The following is a 22018-nucleotide window of genomic DNA, read 5'->3' as shown; positions in this document are numbered from 1 at the left end:
CCTGCCATCAGCAGAATCCTACCTGGCTTTAGGTTGGGTTCATAGTCCCTGATCACCCCCCAAGGATTCAGCTGAGATGCTGTCCAGGAAGTGGCTTCTTACGTGGAGGTTGTGTCCTGAAGGCAACTCTCAAATTACTTTGATTGCCCATAAGTGAAAATCACACATAGCAGAATTGCCCTTGACAATCTCTCATAGATTGACGAGGACTAGAATGCAAAGTGTTTTCCTGGACTTATAACAGCCATCATTGGGACAATAAGAAAATTTACTATGTGTAAATTTGAAATTGTTTCAAAACTAAAAAAAAAAATGAACATTGGAGGAAAAACTAAAGAAAAAAATTTTGAAGAAAAATATCTCGTAAGTTGCCTGTCAGATACTGTACCTGCCACATGTGAGCACCACACTGGAGACACAAATGGACTCTGAACAAGTGCCAGGGGCGGTGCTCCACCAGGGGTGCAAGGAGTCCACATCTCTTCCCCTTCTCTGGGTGGAGAGACAGGCGTTTAAGGACCCGTTTGTGCCAGGAATCTGTATCTTTAAACACTAGAAACACTAGACTCACATGTCGTGGGACCAAGACAGAAAAAGAGACAGGCAGGGTCTTCCTCTCGTCCCAGTTCACAGCACCTGAGATAGTTCTCGGTCTCTGTCTCTGTCTCTCTCGCCTCATTCAGTTATGCATCACATGCTGTGGACCCTGGAGAGACAGCTGTGAATGGGATGGACAAAGTCCCTGGCCTCATGGAGCTTGTCCTCACAGCTCATGTGACATTATTCAGAGAAGTGTGGGGAACTACCCAACAGTGAAAGAGCACCTGCCTTTCTTGAGGGCTTCCTGGAGATGGTGCTGTATTGAGTGGTTCTCAAACTTGAGTGGGTATCTGAATCCCCAGAGGATGTGCTAGAATGCTGATCACTGGGCCCTACCCCAGAGCTGCTGATGGTCAGAGGTGAAATCTGAGAATCTGCGCTTCTAACATGTTCTGGAGTGACGCTGATGCTGCTGGTCTGGGGAACCCACTTTGAGAACCAATGCTTTACTGAGAGGAGTAATTTCAAGAGTGAGAGTTTCAGGCCCCACAGGAGGCTCTGATCACTCAAGGAACTTTTAAAACTCCTACTGCCCAAGACCTACTCCATACCAATTAACTCGGAATTTCTGAGAGGTTAGACCAAGCATCAGCACTTTTTAAAGCCTCCTGAGCTGAGTAATTCTAACACACAGCTGTAGCTGGGCATCATGACCCCCAAACGAACCCAAACCCAGACTGAACTTCAGTTTTACCTAGATTTGCCTTCAGCTTGGTCCAGACATCTCCCAGTTGCAGGCCCTTGGGCCAGCCCTGTGCTGGGTCGTCTGCAAACTTATTACCAATCTCACAGTCCTGCAAGGCCTCTATCATCATCCCATTTTATAGATGGGAAAACTGAGGGTTATGTCCTCCTGGGGAAGAAAGAAGCAGAGCAGGATTCTAACCCAATAGTGCTCAGCTTTTCTCTTCTGCCTGACGCCACTTTGCCTCAGTGTTTCCCAGGAATGCATGGCATTTGGGGCTGGACCACCGTGCCTGTTTCCCACATTACAGGACATCTAGAACCTCGATCTCTTGCCTCTAAACACCATGAGCAAACCACACACACACACTCCGCTGTCATTGTGACAATTCAAAACACCCCACACGACTTCCCTGGTGGCGCAGTGGTTAAGAATCTTCCGGCCAATGCAGGGGACATGGGTTTGAGCCCTGGTCCGGGAAGATTCCACATGCCACAGAGCAACTAAGCCCATGCGCCACAACTACTGAGCCTGTGCTCTGGAGCCCACAAGCCACAACTACTGAGCGCACGTGCCACAACTACTGAAGCCCGCATGCCTAGAGCCCGTGCTCCGCAACAAGAGAAGCCACCGCAATGAGAAGCCTGCGCACTGCAACAAAGAGTAGCCCTCACTCATCGCAACTAGAGAAAGCCTGCGTGCAGCAACGAAGACCCAACACAGCCAAAAATAAATAAATAAAAATAAATAAATAAACAAAACACCCCATACATTTCCAAATGCCTCACCTGAGTACCACTGCTTCAGACACTAAGCCCCAGGCATATCCCAGAACACTTAAATGTCCCTTCCTAAGTCTGCCCGACACCTCCAGTGACACCCAGCCCTGCTATTAGATTCTTCCAATTTCTGACTTAAAATCCAACCCTGGTATAAACTTCAGCTCAAAACCTCACCCCAACCTGACTCTAGCCATAATCAAGTTCCTGAATTGCTTGTTAAACCTAACACCAACCTCACAACCTTCCTAAAACCTGACTTCCAGACCCAGTCCTTCAGATGCCATCATTGATCTGAGTCTTCAGAATATCTAAATGTCCCCCTTAACTACACATCCTCACCTCAGCTCTCTCCACCTTATTTTTTATTTATTCTCCACAGCCTTTCTGAATGTACAGTTCTCGTCAGCTCACCTTCTGTTCAACAACTTTCCAAGGCTTCTTAGCACCCACTCATGCCCACTAGCATTAAATGTCATCTTCAGTAGGACCCAAACATAACTTTCTAGTTGCAGCCATTTGCATTAGGTTCAATTACAAGTTTAAAAAAATCCCCATGTCACAGTGACTTCAGTAAGATGGGTTTGTGGTTTGTTTGTTTTTTTTCTTCTCTCTCTCTCTCAAATCAAGGCTCCTAGCTGGTTGCTCCACAGGGGCAGCTCACATTCCCAAGGTTACCTCATGGTCCAAGATGGCTGCTAGAGCTCCAGCTATTAGGCTCTCTTGCCAGTCAGTGAGAAGGAAAAAGTAACCAAGAAGGGTGCACCTCTTCTGTAAAGGACCCTCCCCAATAGCTGGCATTTAGCTACATGGATGCAAGGAAACCTGGGACATGTCTTTTTCTGCGTGTCTATATGCTCAGCTACAAATCAGGGACTTCATTATTAAGGAAGACGAAGACATACTGGAGAACAAGTAGATGCTTCCAGGCCATTACACCTCCCTCCCTACCCCTAGGAAGGACTTCAGTTTTGAATCTTATATCATCAGACTATATTATTCTTCAAGGATTTTGGCTCCTGGCTCATAATTCTGTGGCACGCTCCTGTCCTAATTCTTGGTGATTTCCTTATCCAAACCCTTCCAATGCCCAGCCTCTCCATTTGTTGCCATGCACTCCTCTCCCCTGTGGTCTTGTCCTCTACTTTCCCTGTGCCACTAGATTCCATCATCACTCTGTCATAACTGACACACACACCCACCCAAGAATTTCCATCACATCTCTACCACTCTCTAACCCAGCTCACTCCCTTTCAAAGTTTCCGCAGGGACTAGAGATAACACAATACTGCACACCTAGCAGGTGCTTGTCAATGGGATGGCTCCACCAAGCACTAGCTGTGTGACCTTAGACAAGTTACTTAACTTCTCTGAGCCACAGACATGAAAGTGTGCTGTGAGAATAAATTGAAAGCACTGGGCACAGTGCCTGGCACAGGGTAGGAGTCATTGATCAGCATCACAGTCACTGGTGGTAGCAAATCTTCGTCTTCTGAAAGTAGATTTAATTTTAGAAAACAACTAAAATTCAGGTGGAATTGAGTCTGGTGACTATTGCCAGTGATCGAGCTGAGAAATGTCATTTTTAGACCAAAACAAAGTGTAATTATAAAGCCACAAGCTTGTTTTTCTTTGTGGAGAGGCTTGGTGTTCTGATGTCAGATCAGAAGGTATCAGAAGTTATGTGTGTTCCTCATCTGAATCTTATCCCTAAACTCACCCTCATTTTCACCAAAATCTTGACAGCCAATCCTAAACCCACCCACCCCTGACCCAAATCTAAACATTGACACCGCCTCTAATTTTCCCACACGTGCTCACCACTTTGGCCCCTACCAAAACTCTGAAGTTCCTTTTTATTCTTTTCTGAGTTCCACTTTGCTACTTTCTGTTCCTATCATGATCTGGACCCAGACTAACTCTCAAAGGACTCAAAAAACATGTCATTGCATCCAAAGTGTACAAAATTTGAATACATTCTCCTCAAAAGTAACTAAGTAGGGACTTCCCTGGTGGCCAGTGGTAAAGAATCCGCCTTGCAATTGCAGGGGGCGAGGGTTAGATCCCTGGTCGGGGAGCTAAGATCCCACATGCTGCGAGGCAACTAAGCACACGTGCCACAGCTACTGAGCTCGCCCACCTCAACTAGAGCCTGCCTGCTGCAAACGACAGAGTCCATGCACTCTGGAGCCTGCATACCACAACTAGATTAGAGAAAACCTGCCGCCCAACTAAGAGCCCGCGTGCTGCAACGAAAGATCCCCACATGCCGCAACTAAGACCTGATGCAGCCAAAAAATAATAAAAATTAAAAAAAAAAAAGTAACTAAGTAAATGTGAAACTTTTCAACTAAAATTATTTTTCATGTATGTTTTGAGAAGTGACTTTTCTTCTTATATATTCAAAATTATGTATTAAAATTCAAAGGGAAATATAGTTTACACTTAATAAATATCCAAAATTAATCAAATTTAAATGGTTTTTAGAAATGTCAATTCCATCTTATTAAACACTTTTAGAAAAACTGAACTGTTCTCAAAATAGCATCCAACTAGTTGTCAACATGAAGAGTTGCTACCATGCTTCACACGTCATGTCCAGACCTACATATGCACAAGTTTAAGTCACGTGGATTGTTCAATACTGTACAGTGTTCCTCAGGTGCCACGTGCAACTGTTATGAAGATGGTGCCGATTCACAAGACCCTTCAGAACATGAAAAGAAACAAGTAAATGGACACTTTGTTATGCAAGTATCTGTGATATCCATGCAACCCGAGAGGAGAGATATGAGAACTGCATTTACCTTTTCTTTCACTTAAAAGCTTCTGCTGCTCAAATCTTCCCCGCAGCTCCAAAGCAGGGTCCATCTCTGGCATTGGCCGAAGCTCAGCCGACACGCCTCCCACAGGCCGGTGCAGGAATCTTTGTTCTGAGAACAGTGGGTAAGAGATGTGGAGCAGTGTTCCCTGGGGCCTGAGCACTGTTAGAACGGGGATGTTTACGTTTACAGCCTGCGGAGCGCCAGGCACCCTCTGGTTCTTGGCATGGATTTGTTTGGGGGTGGACATTCTCCAGAACCCTCTGAAGGGCGGATCTTAGGCAGGGTCGCTCTTGTCCTGGTCGAGGGGACCCCACTGCTCCATGGTGCCGAGTTCTTTGCTGCTTGGAAACATTTGGCATAAGCTGTGCCTTTTACCTGGAACATTCTCCTTCCTAGTCTTTGAAATCCTTCAGGTCTCAGTTTAAGGTTTCACTTCTCAGACACCTTCATCTGTTCTCTATATCCAGACTGCCCCCCACCTAGCCCCGCTATTCTCATGGAACCCAGTTCTTTCCCTTCTTGGAATTTATTACAATTAATAATAATGAGAGCATTATAACTAATTTGTTTATTGATGGCTTTACCATCTGTCTTTCTCACAAGAATGGAAGCTCCATGAGGGCAGGGACCACATCTTTTTGTCCATTACTGTATAACCAGTACTGTTTGGCACAGAGTCAGTGCCCAGGAAATACTTGTTGACTGACTCTCAGCTGTGAGTTTCCTTACCTTTCATATCAGGGTTTTAGTGTCTGCCTTATAAATATCACCATGAGGGTGGAGAGAGAATGGGAACAAGGGCCTCACGCACGGTAGGTGGTCAATAAGTGCTATTATGATTATTACACATTCAGAGTCAGATGAGGACCAAAGAATCTTGGAGGTTGGGACTTGAGGGCTATTTAGGGTTGGATGGGTTTCATGGAATAGGGATTCTAGGAGGGAACAGCTTGAACAAAGGCATGAAGGAGAGAAAGTATAAAGGAAATAAGTAAACCTATGGGGCTGGATGGAGAGTAGGGTATGAGACAGCCCTGTAGTTAGAAAGGCAGATTGGGGCCAGATCAGGGAGAGCCTTGGATGCCAACTCAGCACATTTAAACTTGATCGTAGGGACCCAATGACAATTTTTGAGCAAAGGTGTCAACAGAAGAAGTGGTATTTTAGGAAGATTAATTATGGCGCATCTGAATCAGGTGGACCAAGGAAGTGGCGAAAGACAAAAAGACTGTTTCATTCAAATTCCATCTCTAATCGTTTCGACTGTATAAAATATAAAAGGGTTAAGAACAAAAGCTCTGACAGGAGACATAGCTGGTTTTCATCTGGCTGATACTGAGCAGGTCACTTCACCCCCCTGGGCCTCAGTTTCTCCACCTATAAAATGGAGATAATAATCTCTACCTCGCCTATCTCATTGGACTCTTGTCCAGTGAAAATCACATGAAATAAGGAATTCCCTGGTAGTCCAGTGGTTAGGACTCGGCGCTTCCACTGCCGAGGCCCAGGTTCAATCCCTGCTCCAGGAGCTAAGATCCCGCAAGCCGCACAGCGAAAAAAAAAGAAAAACTGTGCTCATTAATTCACTCATGAAAAAAATGAACCCCAATCATGTGTCAAGTTGTGCTGTAAGTGCTGAGGAGACAGATGAAGCTGAAGTGCTCCGAAAAGCAGCACATAATTACCAATTTTTGAGCGCTCACTGTTTGCAACTTTCCATCTGTCATCTCACTTAATCTGCACAGCATCCCTACTGGGTCAGTGCTTTATCAAACCCACTTTATAAATGAGGAAATGGAGGCCCAGAGAGGTTAAAATGTCACCCAAGGATATTCACCTCTTAAGCGGCAGAGCTTAGAGCTTGGGCTCAGGACTGACCCATGCCTGACACAGCTGCCTCCTTCCTAGTCCTAGACCTTTGAATACATCTGCCTGTTCCCAACCTCTAGGTCTCTATCTTGCAGTTCCCTTTCCAGGTATAGCCCATCCCACTTTTTTTTTTTTCCTTTTTTCTTTTCTTTTTTTATTTTTTTGGCTGCAGAACTCCCCTCACCTTTTTGAGTTTCAAGTTTTAGATCAGGTTTCAGGAAGCCTCTAGGACCCCCAATAGGGCCCCTCTTCTGGGCTTCCTCTGCACTTAGCCAAACCTCTCCCATGATATTAATCACATCAACACTACATCCCTTGTCTCTAAACTCTTAAAAAACATGTTCCTGGGAATTCCCTGGTGGCCCAGTGGTTAAGCCTCCACGCTCTCACTGCTGAGGGCCCGGGCTTGATCCCTGGTTGGGGAACTGAGATCCCACGAGCTGCAAGGTGAGCCAAAAAAAAAAAAGTTCCTGATCAGTAAAAAGATATTTAGGTGGACACCCAGAATATAGGCGTGTTTCTTTATAAAGTATATACACATGCATCTATCAATCCATATACATTAAATATCAGTAAATCCTAGTTTTTATTTTTTTAATGAAAAAGAAAGATAAATACAGGATCTGATGTCATATTTTCTTCCCATGCCCCATTTACCACCAACAAATTATCGAATCAGCATCTCTAAGCCAAAGCTCAGGGCACGGGCACGGGAGGACCTGGTACAGTGATGCCATCCTTCAGGCCGCTGAGGATCTGAGTTTTCAGCCTCTTCCCTCAGTGGGCCAGGCAGGGGGGTGGGTTCCAGGCAGGAGCACCTCCCACAGTGCTGCCACCCTCTTGAGCCAGCAGGAGGTGGGGGTGAAGCTGAGCCCGGATTAGCTGGGGCCCTCGGGGAAGCTTCTAGGGCTGCAGGGTGGCCAGAGCAGGGACTGTGGATAGGTGCAGGCACCATGCCGCTGCAGGACGACACCCTCCGAGAGGTGTGGGCCTCAGACAGGTCTGGAAAGCCCTCACCTCATCCTACCTGAACCCTGGTGGGGGGGCCAGATGGAGGGTTTGGGGAGGGGCAGGAAAAGGGGAGGGAGACAGACTGATTCCTTTGCTACCCTCAGCGGGCATGAGGAGGAAGGCCAGAGCCCAGAGGTCCCGCAGCGCACCAAGCAGGTATGTCACCCCTACTTGGAGAAGAGACAGAAAGAGCCCCCCACGCAGCATAGGGGGTCTGAGAGTGGGGAGGGTCCCCCTCAGCAGCCTCTGGGGCTTGTTGCTTCCCTGGAGGTTTTTGTTTTGTTTTGTTTTTGCACGAAGGGGGTGTTTGGAGGTATGGGGTGTCCAGGGGAGGAACTTGGGCTTTGGGGCATTGGAGGTGGCCGTGGTACACGGGAGGGGGTCATCCTTCCTCACCCCAGGAAGGGGCGCAGTTCCCCTCCCAATAATCTGTGGTTATTTCTGGCGGCTCAAGGGATTAGAGAGTGATAGGCAGCCCTCAGAGCCCCCCTTTCCTTCCCCTCCCTCCTCTTGACCCCCACTCTGCAGCGACAGAAGTTGAGGAAGAAGAAGACAGAAGCCCCAGAGTCCCCCTGCCCCACGGGATCCAAGCCCCGGAGACCTGGAGGCATGCGGAAGGCTGGGCCCCGGGGCGCCCCCCCGGGTGAGGGTCACGGGAGGGAAGGACCGCAGGCGAGGGTGTCCTTGAGTCTGGGAACCCCCCCGGGAGCAGGGGCGTGGGTGGGGTGTAACTGGACGGGGAAGCGGCGGAGCGGGCTTGGGGTTGAGCTGGGGGTTAGGAGGAGTGTAGGGATGATGAAAGCTGGGAGAGGGATGTCCAAGGTGCAAACAGAGCCCAAGGGAGACCCCAGGGTGAGGAGCCCGAGGGGGAGTGGGCGCCGTTGGAGGTCCCGCCTGACCCGCGCATCTCGGCTCAGCGGGACGGAGGAGGAGCCCGCGGGAGGAGCCCTCCCGGGAGCCCGCCGAGGCCCGGGAGCTACAGACTGTCTACGCCAAGTTCCTCAGGGACCCCGAGGCCAAGAAGCGCGACCCCCGGGAGACCTTCCTGGTAGCCCGCGCCCCAGACGCGGAGGACGGTGAGAGAGCGCCAGAAGGAAGGGGGCGTCTGGAAAGGGGGAGGGAAGGGGCTGGACAGGAACAGCAGATGGAGAGAGGCAGACAATTCGGAAAAACCGCGTCCACGTCCCTGGCTTCGTCTTTGAGCCAGGAAAATCTTTATTCTCGTGTTCTTGTCCCATCGTCGGGAGGGGGAAACAGAGGCACATTGAGGTTAAGAGTTTTACCTTAAACTGCAGCTTCCCTGGTGGTCCAGTGGGTAAGACTCCACCCTCCCAATGCAGGGGGCCCAGGTTCCATCCCTGGTCAGGGAAATAGATCCCACGTGCATGCCGCAACTAAAGACCCCCGCATGCCACAAGGAAGATCCTGCGTGCTGCAACTAAGACCCGGCACAGCCAACAAAAAATAAAAATAAAAAAATATTAAAGAAAATTAAAAAACACAAAAACCGGGCTTCCCTGGTGGCGCAGTGGTTGAGAGTCCGCCTGCCAATGCAGGGGACACGGATTCGTGCCCCGGTCCGGGAAGGTCCCACATGCCGCGGAGCGGCTGGGCCCATGAGCCATGGCCGCTAAGCCTGCGCATCCGGAGCCTGTACTCCGTGACGGGAGAGGCCACAACAGTGAGAGGCCCGCGTACAGCAAAAAAAAAAAAAAAAAAAAAAAAAAAAACACAAAAACCTGCAGCTAGGGGCCGGAGGTAGCTCAGACGGGTCTGGCTAGAAGTTAGAAACAGCAACAGACCAGGACAGGGAGAAGCAGAGCGGGAGAAGCAGTGCAGGTGTCTTTTAGAAGGGGCAGAGAAGGGGAAACTGAAAGACCCCAGGAGAGTGTGTGAGGAGCTGAGGGTCCCAGAGAGAGAGGAAGGACCTGCAGAGAAGGGCGTTTTCCCAAAACAGGATTGCCAAGCCCCCAGCATCCCCCCAACTCCAGCTCTCTCTCCTGACTTGTAGACCTTGGAAGACTCTGGGGTCACCCCCTTCTCTGAGGAAGGTGCCGAAACTCCTTTCTTCCTCCTGTTTCTGTTCCAGAAGGGGAGCCTCCTACCCCCAGCTCCTTCACCGCCTCCCAGCAATCTGGAAGGACTGGGCTCCCCACGTAATGGGGCCCACCCCAGCCCCTGTTATGAGCAGTTTTTACCTGCAGGGGAGGAGGAGGAGGAAGAGGACGAGGAGGAGAAGGAAAAGAAAGAGAAAATCCGTCTGCCTCCCAAGAAGCCCCCCAAAGAGAAGGCTTCTGCAGACATCAAGGAGAGGAAGGCCAAGGCCCAGGGTCCGAAGGGTGGGTGTTGAGGGTCCAGAGGGGGTAAAGACACACAAAACTAGCCCTACCCCTGAGATGCCTGATGTCTCATGGATACACAGGAGTTGAGACATCAAAAAGCTCCCCAGATGGGCTTCCCTGGTGGCGCAGTGGTTGACAGTCCACCTGCCGATCCAGGGGACATGGGTTCGTGCCCCGGTCCGGGAAGATCCCACATGCCGTGGAGCGGCTGGGCCGGTGAGCCATGGCCGCTGAGCCTGTGCATCCAGAGCCTGTGCTCCGCAACGGGAGAGGTCACAGCAGTGAGAGGCCCACGTACTGCAAAAAAAAAAAAAAAAAAAAAAAAAAAAAAGCTCCCCGGTGCCTGGACCCAAGAGTTTTTCCCTTTGGTGGTTTCTTCCCTCCGATGGTCCTTAAATCAATATGTGCTCCCTCCACCATCCCCCCAGCCCCCTGCCCAGGGTGCTCTGTGAGCCAGGGAGGGCAGAGGATTTTAGTTTTCTTTGTGATTTTTTTAAACTCAAGATGAATTATTTTTATGATATTTACAAAAGTATCAAAGTGATTATAGTAAAAAATCAATCAATGAATAAATGCTGTGATAGCTCCCTGGCTGGGGCACCTTGCCCCATGGGTACTGGGGTCTGGTCTACATGTGGACATGTAGCTAGGACCTTGGGCCTCTTGGAGGGGCGGGGAGGACTGTCTGTAGCACTGACCACAGGAGGTTTTCTGGAGGAGATGGGGTGGGAGCTGGGATTCAGAGGCTCAGTTAGGAGGCCTGGCATTCATCCATTCATTCATTCATTAACTACTTATTAAACTCCTGGTGTTCATCCAGTCCTTTTTGGGCTCAGGGTTATAAACAAGACAAGCAGAAGGTGCTCTGGGCCTCCCTGGGGACTGAAGGAACAATGAGTGGATTGGAAGGTGGCTCTTCTTTGTCTAACTCCCACCCTCCATTTCCAGAGGACCTGGGAAGCCCTGTCCCCCCACTGAAACCTCTGCGGATTAAGAAGAAGGAGGCATCAGCAGGGGAAGGGACCAAGATGAGAAAGATGAAGAAGAAAGGTGAGCCTGGTCTGTGGAGGAACAAGGGACTCTGGGTGAGGCGGGGGGTGTGACCTCTTCACATCCACACACACAGGGTCCGGGGAGGCCGACAAGGACAGCTCAGTAAGCCCGACCAGAGTGAGGAAGAAGACACCGGCAGCCATGTTTCTGGTTGGGGGCAATGACCCTGGGGAAAAAGCTCTGAAGAAGAAAGGTGGGTGGCAGTGGCCTCTGGTGTCAGGGCATCCAGAGGCAGTCGTGGGTGTGGAAGGAGGGATGCAGAATAGGGTGAGGAGTAGGGGTTCTAAAGTCAAAGACTTGGTATATGTATGGATTATTCGCTTTGCTGTATAGCAGAAACTGACACAGCAGTGTAAAGCAACTATACTCCAATAAAAAATAATAATAAAGTCAGAAGACTGGGGGCATCTTGACCCCCACTTTAATAGCTGTGTGGCCTCAGGCAGTGTCTTAGCTTTTCTGAGGCTATTACTTTCTTTTCTTTACTTTTTTAAATTTAGTTATTTTATTTATTTATTATTTTTGGCTGCATTGGGTCTTCGTTGCTGCACGCGAGCTTCTCATTGCAGTAGCTTCTTTTGTTGCGGAGCATGGGCTCTAGGCACGCAGGCTTCAGTAGTTGTGGCTCGCGGGCTCTAGAGCGCAGGCTCAGTAGTGGTGCACAGGCTTGGCTGCTCTGCGGCATGTGCGATCTTCCCGGACTGGGGCTCGAACCCGTGTCCCCTGCAGTGGCAGGCGGATTCTTAACCACTGCGCCACCAGGGAAGCCCTATTACTTTCTGATAATAGTGAAAGGGGGTTGCTCTCTTGTGGTTGTGGGAGGGGTCCAAGTGAGGCGTGGGTGTTGGACGTACCTTGCAAAACAAGATGGGTTCTGCCAGGGTAAGGGGTTAACAGACTTGCTCCCCTACAATGCTCAGGCACTCCCAAAGACTCAGAAGAGGAGAAGGAGGAGGAGGAGGAAGAGGTGGCAGCTGTGGTGACCAAGAACAGCAATCAAAAGGGCAAAGCAAAAGGAAAAGGCAAAAAGGTTGGAGCCCATACGGGAGAGGGTGAGGTCCCTCCAGGGAGCAGTGGCAGGGGCCTGGGCTTGGGGGACCTGAGTGTGGGACCTCGTGGGCTGGGACCATGGAGTCACTTGGGGTTAGAATCTTAGCTGCCTCTCTGGTGACAGGATATGAGGACAAAGGGAACCAGGTTTGTGAGAACAGAAGAGGCAGTTGTGGGGTCACCAGGTTGGGACTGGCCACCCGGGGGCCTTATGTCACCCGCTCTGAGCCCTCCCCCCTGCAGCCTAACTATCAGACACAGCCGGAGATGCTCTCATGGCCCCCACATGAGAGCCACACATTTTCTGTACCAGGGAGGTGGAGCCCAGGCAGATAGACACATGCATGCACATCCCTGGGCACACTGACTGACTGACAGCCAGCTGTAGTTGAGCTATTACTTTTTTTTTTTTGCGGTACGTGGGCCTCTCACTGTTGTGGCCTCTCCCATTGCGGAGCACAGGCTCCGGACACGCAGACTCACGGGCCTAGCCGCTCCGCGGCATGTGGGATCTTCCCGGACCGGGGCACGAACCCATGTCCCCTGCATCGGCAGGCGGACTCTCAACCACTGCGCCACCAGGGAAGCCCTATGACGTTTTTTAAATTGGGGTATGGTTGCTTTACAATGTTGTGTTAGTTTCTGCTATACAGCAAAGTGCATCAGCTATATGCATAATATATCCCTTCTTTTTTGGATTTCCTTCCCATTTAGGTCACCACAGAGCATTATGTAGAGTTCCCTGTGCTATACAGCAGGTTTTCATTAGTTATCTATTTTATACATATTAGTGTATATACGTCAATCCCAATCTCCCAATTCTTCCCACCTCCCCACCCATCCACCCCATACTTGAGTTTTTAAAATAGTTCCACTCTGCTGCTCTGAGATACTGCTCAGAGTGCTTTCTGCTCTCCCACCCAGGCCCTCCCAACCTTCCAGCAACCAAAGGGTTAACACTGGCCATCAGAGGCCTCCAGGACCTCTTCCAGTCCTACCAGTGTCCACTCTGACGGTGCAGTCTCCATGGGCAGAACACGTTGTTAAATATTTCCAATACAGCCCCCACTCACAAACAGGACTCAGGTACCAACATGCACAGGCAGGAGTAAGCGGGAGAGAGAGGTCGAACTGGAAAGAGAAAGTGATCAAAGTCTTCGAGAAACAGGTTTCCATGAGTGGAGAGATCATCCTGAGGGCAGGGCCTGGGAGTATCTTAGTTTGTGGGTTTATTCCTTTGTACAGGGGTGGTCAGGTCTTGGGGGACTGATTCACATTAGCCAAGATCACCAGAAACTGATATATAACTGAAAGGCCAGTTTATTGTCTTCCAAAAAGAATATAACTGCAGTACAGCCTTTAATATAGTAGGCCAAAATTCACCTCTGTAGAAATGTTTGAATGAGTCTGGCTTTCCCCACGTCACGTTCCAAACATAGTCTTGGATTTCCCAAGTTTCTTCTAGAGCAGCCTAGAGCGAAGAAGAGATGCCACTTACCTGGAGGCTAAGGGCCTCCTCCCTAACACCAGCCTCACTTCACACACAGTGCAAACCTGCCCTCAACAAAAATGGGCAACCTCAGCACATCAGGGCTTCTTAGTGACTCCCAGACAGCATTTACACCTGAAATGCACACACCCAGGTGGCAGTCCCTTGTCTCCCCAGCTGGGAAACTTGGGGTTAGAGTCTTGGTTCCCCTTCTTGTGAGGGACAGAACATGATAGCAAAAGGCACTAGGTTTGTAAGAACAGAAGGGGCAATGGTAGGGTGGTCACTTAGGCCACCCTAGGGCCTAATGCAACCACATAGTTAATAAAAGTTTTTCAAAGAGCAAAATGAACTTATTTATTCATTCATTGTATTGCCTATGTATTGCTATATAACAACCACCCCAAAACTTAAAATGACAATTTATTTTCTTAATTTCTGTGAGTCAGAAATCTAGGAGTGGCTTAGCAGGGGTAGTTTGGACTCAGGGTCTCCTGTGAGGTTGCAGTCGAGATGTCAACTGGGGCTGTGGTCATTCTTAAAGTTTGACTGGAAATGGAGGATCCACTTCTAAAATTGTTCACTGTCATGACTGTTGGCTGGAGGTCTCTCCAGAGGCTGCTTGACTCTCCTTAAGACATGGCAGCCAACTTGCCCCAGAGCCCAAGAGTGGCTCAAGAGATACAGCAAGGCAGAAGCTGTAATATCTTTTATGACCTAGCCTTAGAAGTGACCGTCCATCACTTCTGCCATATCCTATTGGTCACAAAGACCAACGCTGATACAGTGTGGGAAGGGTCTACACACGGGCATAAATACCAGGAGGCAGGGAGCATCGGGGGCCATGTTGGAGGTTGGCTGTTACATTCATTGAGTATTTACCGCCTGCTATAATTATAGTGGTAGCTGACACTTCTATAACACCATGTGTTTAGAACACAGCAATCCACACCTTCAGCCTCACCTCAGTTCACTCCCTGAGAGCATCCATATGATGGAAGGTCTTTCTAAAGGCTCTGGGCTTAACAGCATTCAAAGCCCAGCTTCACCTCTTACTATGTGAACTTGGACAAGTTATTTAAGCTCTCTGAGCCTCAGCTTCTTCACCTGTATAATGGAACAACTACCTCAGTAGCTACTGATAAGAGGAATGAGTTAATATTTGGAAAGTGCTTAGAATAATTCCTGGCACATTGGTGGACTTTCTATGAGTGTCTGTTAAATATATAAACTAAGGTCTGTCCCAGGCATCCACCCCAACCCTACATACTTCTCAGATGAAAAAACCGAGTCACAGTGTGGTTAAAACTTAACAACCATGACAGACAGTTAGTGGTGGAACCAGGATTTGAACCCAGGCTGTCTGGCTCCAAAGCCTGCGCTCATAACCACAAGCTAAACAAAATAGTAATAAAGCACAAAGCTCCCCAGAGCCTCCTAACATGGCCTGGTGAGCTGCTGGGGGAGGGGCCGGCTGCACTCTAACAGCCTCTGTTCTCTCCCCAAACAGAAAACGGTGAGTTGTCCTGCCTGCCCTGCCTGCATCCCGGCACTGGGGACCTGCTGAGGGCCGGGAAGCTAGTGCTCTGGGGCTGATGCACCCTCTGCCCCCATCCAGAAGGAGGAGAGGGCCCCATCCCCACCCGTGGAAGTGGACGAACCCCAGGAGTTCGTGCTTCGGCCTGCCCCCCAGGGCCAGACGGTCCGCTGCCGGCTGACCCGGGACAAGAAGGGCATGGACCGGGGCCTGTATCCCTCCTACTTCCTGCACCTGGACACAGAGAAGAAGGTGGGTCGGAGAGAGGTGGCAGCCAGTGGGACGGAGAGTGGAGGGGCCAGGACCCAGACTGAGGGAGAGTCTAGAGCCAAAGTGCATTGGGGCGAGGGCTGCAGGGCAAATGGGCCTTCTCTTTCCCCCGGTGCACCTCCTTCCTCCAGCGCACCTCCTTCCTCCAGCGCATCTCTGTGACCCCTCTCCCCAGGTGTTCCTCCTGGCTGGCAGGAAACGGAAACGGAGCAAGACAGCCAATTACCTCATCTCCAGTGACCCCACCAATCTGTCCCGAGGAGGGGAGAATTTCATCGGGAAGCTGAGGTGGGGCTGGGAAGCTCAGTAGCCAGTCACCTCTGTCCCCTTGTGCCTGGCAGAGTGCCCACCACGTCGGACACTCTGGAATTGTCCCCTGGCCCGGGGCTTCTCACACTTTGACAGGCATAGATCACTTGGGGGTCTTGTTAAAATGGTTCAGTGGGGGGAGTTCCCTGGTGGCTTAGTAGTTAGGATTCTGGGCTTTCACTGCCGTGGCCCAGGTTCAATCCCTGGTCTGTGGAACTGAGATCCTGCCCCCGCCACACCCCCAAAAAAAGGTTCAGTGGGTCTGGGCAAGGAGTGAGGTTCTGCATTTCTAAGAAGCACCCAGGTGATGCCCACACTGCTGGTCCAGAGACCTCACTTGGAGTAGGACATAAGGTCCATGGGACAGGGATTATGCCTGTCTTGTTCATGGTTGAATTCCTAGCGCGTGGCACATAGTAGCCATTCAATAAATATTTACCAACTGAACGGACGAATAAATATTCAGCACCTACCCTGTGCTATGTCTCTCCATATTGCTCATTCAATCCTCACCACAAATCTGAGAGGTGAAGGGAAAGTGAACCCCCGAGTCAGGCCTTATTTCTTTATTTATTTAACAAACATTTACGTAAGGCCTACCTATGTGTTAGGTGTATTTCTAAGTAACTTCCAAATATTAATCCATTCAATCCTCTTATCAACCAAATGGGGTAAATACTGTTATCATGCCCATTTTACAGATGGGGAAATTGAGACTAAGAGTTCAAGTAACTTGCCTGGGGTCATACAGGTAGCAAGAGACGGAGCTGAGATTTGAAAGCTTCCCAGTCTCCTTCTAGATCCAGCTTTTAAAAAGACTTCATGGCGGAAGCCAGGGGCAGGGGACCTGAATTGCTCCGGTCCTAATACACACCCATGCTTGAGGTAGGAAGCTCTCAAAGCTTGACTGTGAGGAAGGGTCTGGGAGGAGGGGTGTGGACCCTCCTCAGCTCCGCCCCCAGCTCCACCCTGCTTGCAGGTCCAACCTCCTGGGGAACCGCTTTACCGTCTTTGACAATGGGCAGAACCCGCACCGCGGAGGCAGCACGGATGTGGGGAGCCTTCGGCAGGAGCTGGCGGCTGTGATCTATGTGAGAGTCCCACCTGTCCCCCGCGGCAGGCAGGCCCCTCCTCTCGCCGGGGCCGGCCTAACGCGCATCTCCCTCCCAGGAAACCAACGTGCTGGGCTTCCGAGGTCCCCGGCGCATGACGGTCATCATTCCCGGCATGAATTCGGACAAGGAGAGGGTCCCCATTCGGCCCCGCAATGTGAGCGCCTTACCTCCCTGAAGCCCTTCCCAGAGGGTCCTGCTCCGTACTGACCTGCTTGTAACCCACTCCTGGGAAGCTGGGGGGCGGGGGGGGGGGGGGGCGGTGCTCGGCCTGCCCAGTACCCAAACCCCTGAGCACACCCATCACCCGGTCACAAATCACCCTGTCACCCCATCACCCTGTCACAAATTCATTCTGGCAACTTGTGGAATGAATTCAATTCAGGGGTTTTTCACTGAATTCACCGAAACAAGCACAATAGGGGTTGTTTTGTTTTGCTTCGTTTTTTTCAGTTTACATCAAATCACTCATTCATATATTCATTCAACACACATACATTGAGTGCCAAGTATTAGTCTAGGCAACTGGAGACATCAGTGGACAAAACAAAGATCTGCACTCATGAAGCTGGCATTCTAGTGGAGGGAGGCAGACAGTAGACAATAATTGTGATAAATAAGTAAATTGTGTAGTATGTTAGAAGGTGATAAGTACTGTGGGGAAAAAAGAAAAAGTCGAACAAGGGAAAGGAGATGAGGGGTGTGTGTGTGTGTGTGTGTGTGTGTGTGTGTAGGTTTCAACTTAAATACAGTGGTCAGAGTGAGCCTCACTGAGAAGTTGAAATTTGAAGGAGGTGAGGAGCAAGCCTGCAAATATCTGGGAAAAGAACATTCAGGCAGGGGGAAGAGACAGTGCAAAGGCCCTGAGGCAGGAGTGCCTGGTGGGTTGGAGGAGCAGGTCAGAGAGGTGACAGTGAGGGGCAGATGAGTCTGTATAACTGGTTTTTACTCAGAGAAACAGGAAGCTATATCAGGGTTTTGAGGAAAGGAGTGATATGATTGACATATTTTAAAAAGCAAAGGCTGTTTGTTTCGTGTGTGTGTGTGTGTGTGTGTGTGTGTGTGTGAGGGGTAGGGTAAGATGGAGAGATGGCCTGGAGAGAGGTGGCCTCCTTCAGTGTGTCAGTCCCACGCTCTGCTCCCTAGCACTACAAGTTGGGTGAGCCCAGGATTTCAGAGACTGATGACTGGCATGGACACTCACAGTGATGTCACTTTACTCATTTGCAATGAAAAAGAATACTCCCATCAGCTGATCACACATCCCTCCCTGCTGGAAAGACACTGTAATCAGAGGCCTGGCCAACCCATGGGGCACGAGCCCTGGGAGGCTCCGGTCTTTAAGAGCTTGTGGGTTCCACAGTTGCTCCTTCCGTCCTGGAATAAACATATAAATCCTCCAGAGGCAGTGCCTCCCACGTGTGTTTGGGCTTGGTAAGAACTACCCAGTGCTGCTTTGTGTATCTCTTCATCATCTTACAGTTCATTCATTCCACAATCATTTATTAAAGCCAGGCACTGAAGATCCAAAATCAACACAAGAGTTACCATCAAAACAATATCTGATATTTATTGAGCATTTACTCTGTGCCAGGAACTGATCTAAATAACACTTCATGCACTATTAATCATTTAATCTTCACAAAACCCTGTTGTGAGGGAAACTGAGGCACAGAGCCACTAGTCAAATACTGTGCATGCTGTTAGGGTATCTAATTCTGTCCGTTAACAGTGCAGTGGGAGAAATGGTTAAGAACAAGGTGTTATGGAAGCTCAGAGCTGACATCTAAATCAGACATGGGGTCAGGAAGGCTTCTTGGAGGACACGATCTTAAGTGGACTCATTCTAAGTCATGAACATGAACAGGTGACAAAGAAACTAAGGAAAGAAATATCTCAAGAGCACCATCACACAGATACTGCTCCTTCCTTCCAGAAACTCTTCCAGGACATTTTATTTTAACTACTCTTTACCTATACATCTCTCCAAGCTCAACTGTGAGCTTCTTGTAAGTCCTAGAATAGCTGGTTCATCCTTGTAATCGGTGCCAGCATATATGGCCGTTCCTAAGACCCCCTTGGGCACCAATGGCATCGAGCACCTCCTGTGTGCCAGATGCTACTTTCCACTTTCCAACCCTCCACTTAGTCATTCCACAGCAAAGCCCATTCTCACAGATACACAACCTGCCCGTACGGACGCCACAGAGACCGCACATGCGCTCAAGGATACCCTGCATGGACGTTGACACCCAGGCTGCACACACACAAGGGCATGCACACGTCCCCAGCCACCCCTCCACCACCAGTCCTGAGATATCTCAGCCACCCCTAACTGTCCTCTCCCTAATACTGCCCCACCCGTGGCACCCCAGGCCAGCGACGGGCTGCTGGTGCGCTGGCAGAACAAGACACTGGAGAGCCTCATCGAGCTACACAACAAGCCCCCCGTCTGGAATGATGACAGTGGCTCCTACACCCTCAACTTCCAAGGCCGAGTCACCCAGGCTTCGGTCAAGAACTTCCAGATTGTCCACGCCGATGACCGTGAGTATCTGAGGACCCAAGCCAGGCTGTTCCCCACCACCCCCAAGACCTCAACCCTTACTCAAGTCTTTCCCCCACCCCCCATCTCTCTCTCCCTCTCCCTCTCTCTATATAACACACACACACACACACACACACACACACACACACACACACACACACACACACACACACACAGAGGAGTGGAGCTGTCCTTTATCTCTGAAGCCAGAACATTCAGGAAGGTCACTCTCTCCTGCGGGGGCATTGACATTGTGTTCCCAGGAGCCTCATATATTCCAAGCAGGTGTCTTGGGGCTCACTGTTCCAGGCCGTCTTTCTAGCACTGACTAGAGCCTGGGGTAGATATTGGGGTATTCTGGGTAAGGCTGTGTTGAAGGGACAGTTACGCTGCTGGAGCTTAAAAAACACTGATAGGGAGTTCCCTGGCGGTCCAGTGGTTGGGACTCAGCACTTCCACTGCCGGGGCCCTGGGTTCAATCCCTAGTCAGGGAATTAAGACCTCGCAAGCTGATAGTGCAAGCCACGTGACACGTCCAAATAATAATAATAATAAAAAATACAAATTTAAAAATAAAAAAGACTGATAGACCAACCCCCATGTGGCCAAGAAGGATGCTGAGGCTCAGAGAGGGCAGCACATTATCCAGAGTCTCTCAGCAACTCCAGGCGGTTACCCTGGCCCTCAAAATTTATTTCATAAACACTTAAACAGTGTTTATGTTTACTTAACACATGAGGCTTTCTATGGACCAGGCACTGTTCTCAGGACTTCACAGATACTGAATTATTAAATCTTTTCAGGAATTCCCTGGTGGTCCAGTGGTTAGGATTCTGTGCTTTCACTGCCAAGGGCATGGGTTCAATCCCTGGTCGGGGAACTAAGATCTCCGCAAGCTGCACCACCAAAAAAAAAATTAAATCTTTTCAGCAGCCCTGTGAGGAAGGTATTATTATTGTCCCTGTTTGGCAGAGGAGAAAACCGAGGCACAGCGAAGTTAAGTAACTCACACATACAGCTTGTGAGAGGCAGAGGTGGGATTAGAACCCAGGTAGTCTGGCTCCAGTGCCGAACCCCATGAGGATGGTTGCCTTTTAGGAGTAGGAAATACAAATCAAGCATTTCTACCGTTCTCTCTCCAGTGAGGTCAAAGTCCTGCCCTCGAAGAGTTAGGGAAACAAAATGTACCTTGAACACAATTAAGTAAAAATGTCCTCTGTTACAAGCCTTGGGGAGAGGTCCCCACTAGGGTGAAGGGGTTTGGATATGGAACGTTATCTCCCAAAGACTTTCCAGGTTCCCAGAACTGGTTAACATTGAGTGAGTTCCCTACCCCCACTCCATCCTAGGGATGTGCCCCCTGTGTCACCTGTCCTGAGGCCTTGAAAAACCGCTCTCCAGATCACATTTCTGGTGGAGCCTGGTCGGCCGAGGTTGGGGGTATTTTTAGCAACATCCTGTCCCTATGGATGCTGGGGGAGGTGTTGGAATTGAGGCTGGAAACCTGGTCCAGATATGGGATGGGGGCTGAGGGGGCCACTGGATAAGGAAGGGAACCATGAGGCTGGTGGTCTAAGACAGGACTTGGGGTCTGGGGGTGGGAAGAAGGAATGGGGCAAAGACCACAGAGGCGTTGGAAAGAAAGGATTCTAGGCTTAAGGAAGTTTGACCGGTTTCTCTAAGTGCGGGCTGGTCATATGCATAGCCCTGGGCAGCAGAAGGTAAGGCAGGGTCGCCGCCCTCAGGGGCTTACCGTGGCTGGTAAAGCTGTAGGCAAGTGGGGCTTGCTGGGCGAGATAAGAGGGTGGATGGACGGTGGGGTGAATAACTGAGACGTGGCTAAGGACTGGGGCCCCAATGCAAGAGTGGGGGGACTTCCCTCAATGTTGAGGTCACTGTCTGCCAGGAGGGAGAACCCAAGAGGTCTCGGGCCGCCCCCACCCCACCCCGTCTGTGTCCATAGCCGACTACATCGTGCTGCAGTTCGGCCGCGTGGCCGAGGACGCCTTCACCCTAGACTACCGGTACCCGCTGTGCGCCTTGCAGGCCTTCGCCATTGCCCTCTCCAGTTTCGACGGGAAGCTGGCCTGCGAGTGACCCTAGTAGTCCTCAGCGCCCGCCAGGGTTGGGGAAAGGATTCAGTTTGGAGGCTTGAACGGTCCCTTCACCAGAGTCCCCACTGAAGACTCCTCCCTTGTCGGGGGCTGACCCCGCTGTCTCCGGGTGACCTCCATCCACTGCCCAGCCTGGCACAGGCGAGGCAGGGGAGGAGCTCACACGGCGGGTCGGACGGAGATGAAGAACATCTGGAGTTGGAGCCGCACATCTGGTCGCGGAGCTAGCCTGCGCCGCTTCACCACCACCCCCGCCCGGCGCCCCAGTCACTTCCTGTCCAGGAGCAGTAGTCAGTGTTGTTTTAACCCCCTCTGGGACCGTACTAGGGCTCCAAGGAGGGGGGCGGGCTCCGAGGAGGGGGTAGGTGATAAGGAACGAAAACCGGGTACCCACATCCCCAATAAATCTGCGTCCTAGGCCAAGA

The 22018-nt window shown here is 50.3% G+C and overlaps 1 protein-coding gene across 3 annotated transcripts; it reads left to right on the top strand.

Annotated features, from left to right (window-relative positions):
* Positions 1-7711: 7711 nt before the first annotated feature.
* TULP1 (TUB like protein 1) lies at positions 7712-21576 on the top strand. 3 transcript variants are annotated; one of them, XM_065886042.1, is made up of 15 exons: positions 7712-7758; positions 7874-7925; positions 8298-8376; positions 8687-8845; positions 9974-10108; positions 11060-11161; positions 11238-11357; positions 12085-12194; positions 15214-15219; positions 15322-15492; positions 15686-15798; positions 16799-16910; positions 16990-17088; positions 19307-19478; positions 21443-21576. In XM_065886042.1, exons 1-15 carry the CDS (start codon positions 7712-7714, stop codon positions 21574-21576), a joined length of 1611 nt encoding a protein of 536 aa, XP_065742114.1. The 3 variants fall into 3 exon arrangements, with proteins under 3 accessions (XP_065742114.1, XP_065742113.1, XP_065742115.1); XM_065886041.1 differs by lacking the exon at positions 15214-15219 and having other exon boundaries at positions 12085-12200; XM_065886043.1 differs by lacking the exons at positions 8687-8845; positions 15214-15219 and having other exon boundaries at positions 12085-12200.
* The last annotated feature ends 442 nt before the right edge of the window (positions 21577-22018 follow it).

The sequence above is a fragment of the Phocoena phocoena genome, chromosome 10 (genome assembly GCF_963924675.1).
Source record: "Phocoena phocoena chromosome 10, mPhoPho1.1, whole genome shotgun sequence".
Lineage (NCBI taxonomy): Eukaryota > Metazoa > Chordata > Mammalia > Artiodactyla > Phocoenidae > Phocoena > Phocoena phocoena.
Note: the sequence above shows the minus strand (reverse complement) of the source record. Positions and strands in the feature narration are given on the sequence as shown.

What these genes read in the sequence shown, in the direction of transcription:
- TULP1 (XM_065886042.1), top strand. Translation starts at nt 7,712, where the DNA reads ATGCCGCTGCAGGACGACACCCTCCGAGAGGTGTGGGCCTCAGACAG. An exon ending in TCCCGCAGCGCACCAAGCAG is followed by an intron (nt 7,926 to 8,297) that starts GTATGTCACCCC and finishes CCCACTCTGCAG; the next exon opens with CGACAGAAGTTGAGGAAGAA. An exon ending in CGCCCCAGACGCGGAGGACG is followed by an intron (nt 8,846 to 9,973) that starts GTGAGAGAGCGC and finishes TTTTACCTGCAG; the next exon opens with GGGAGGAGGAGGAGGAAGAG.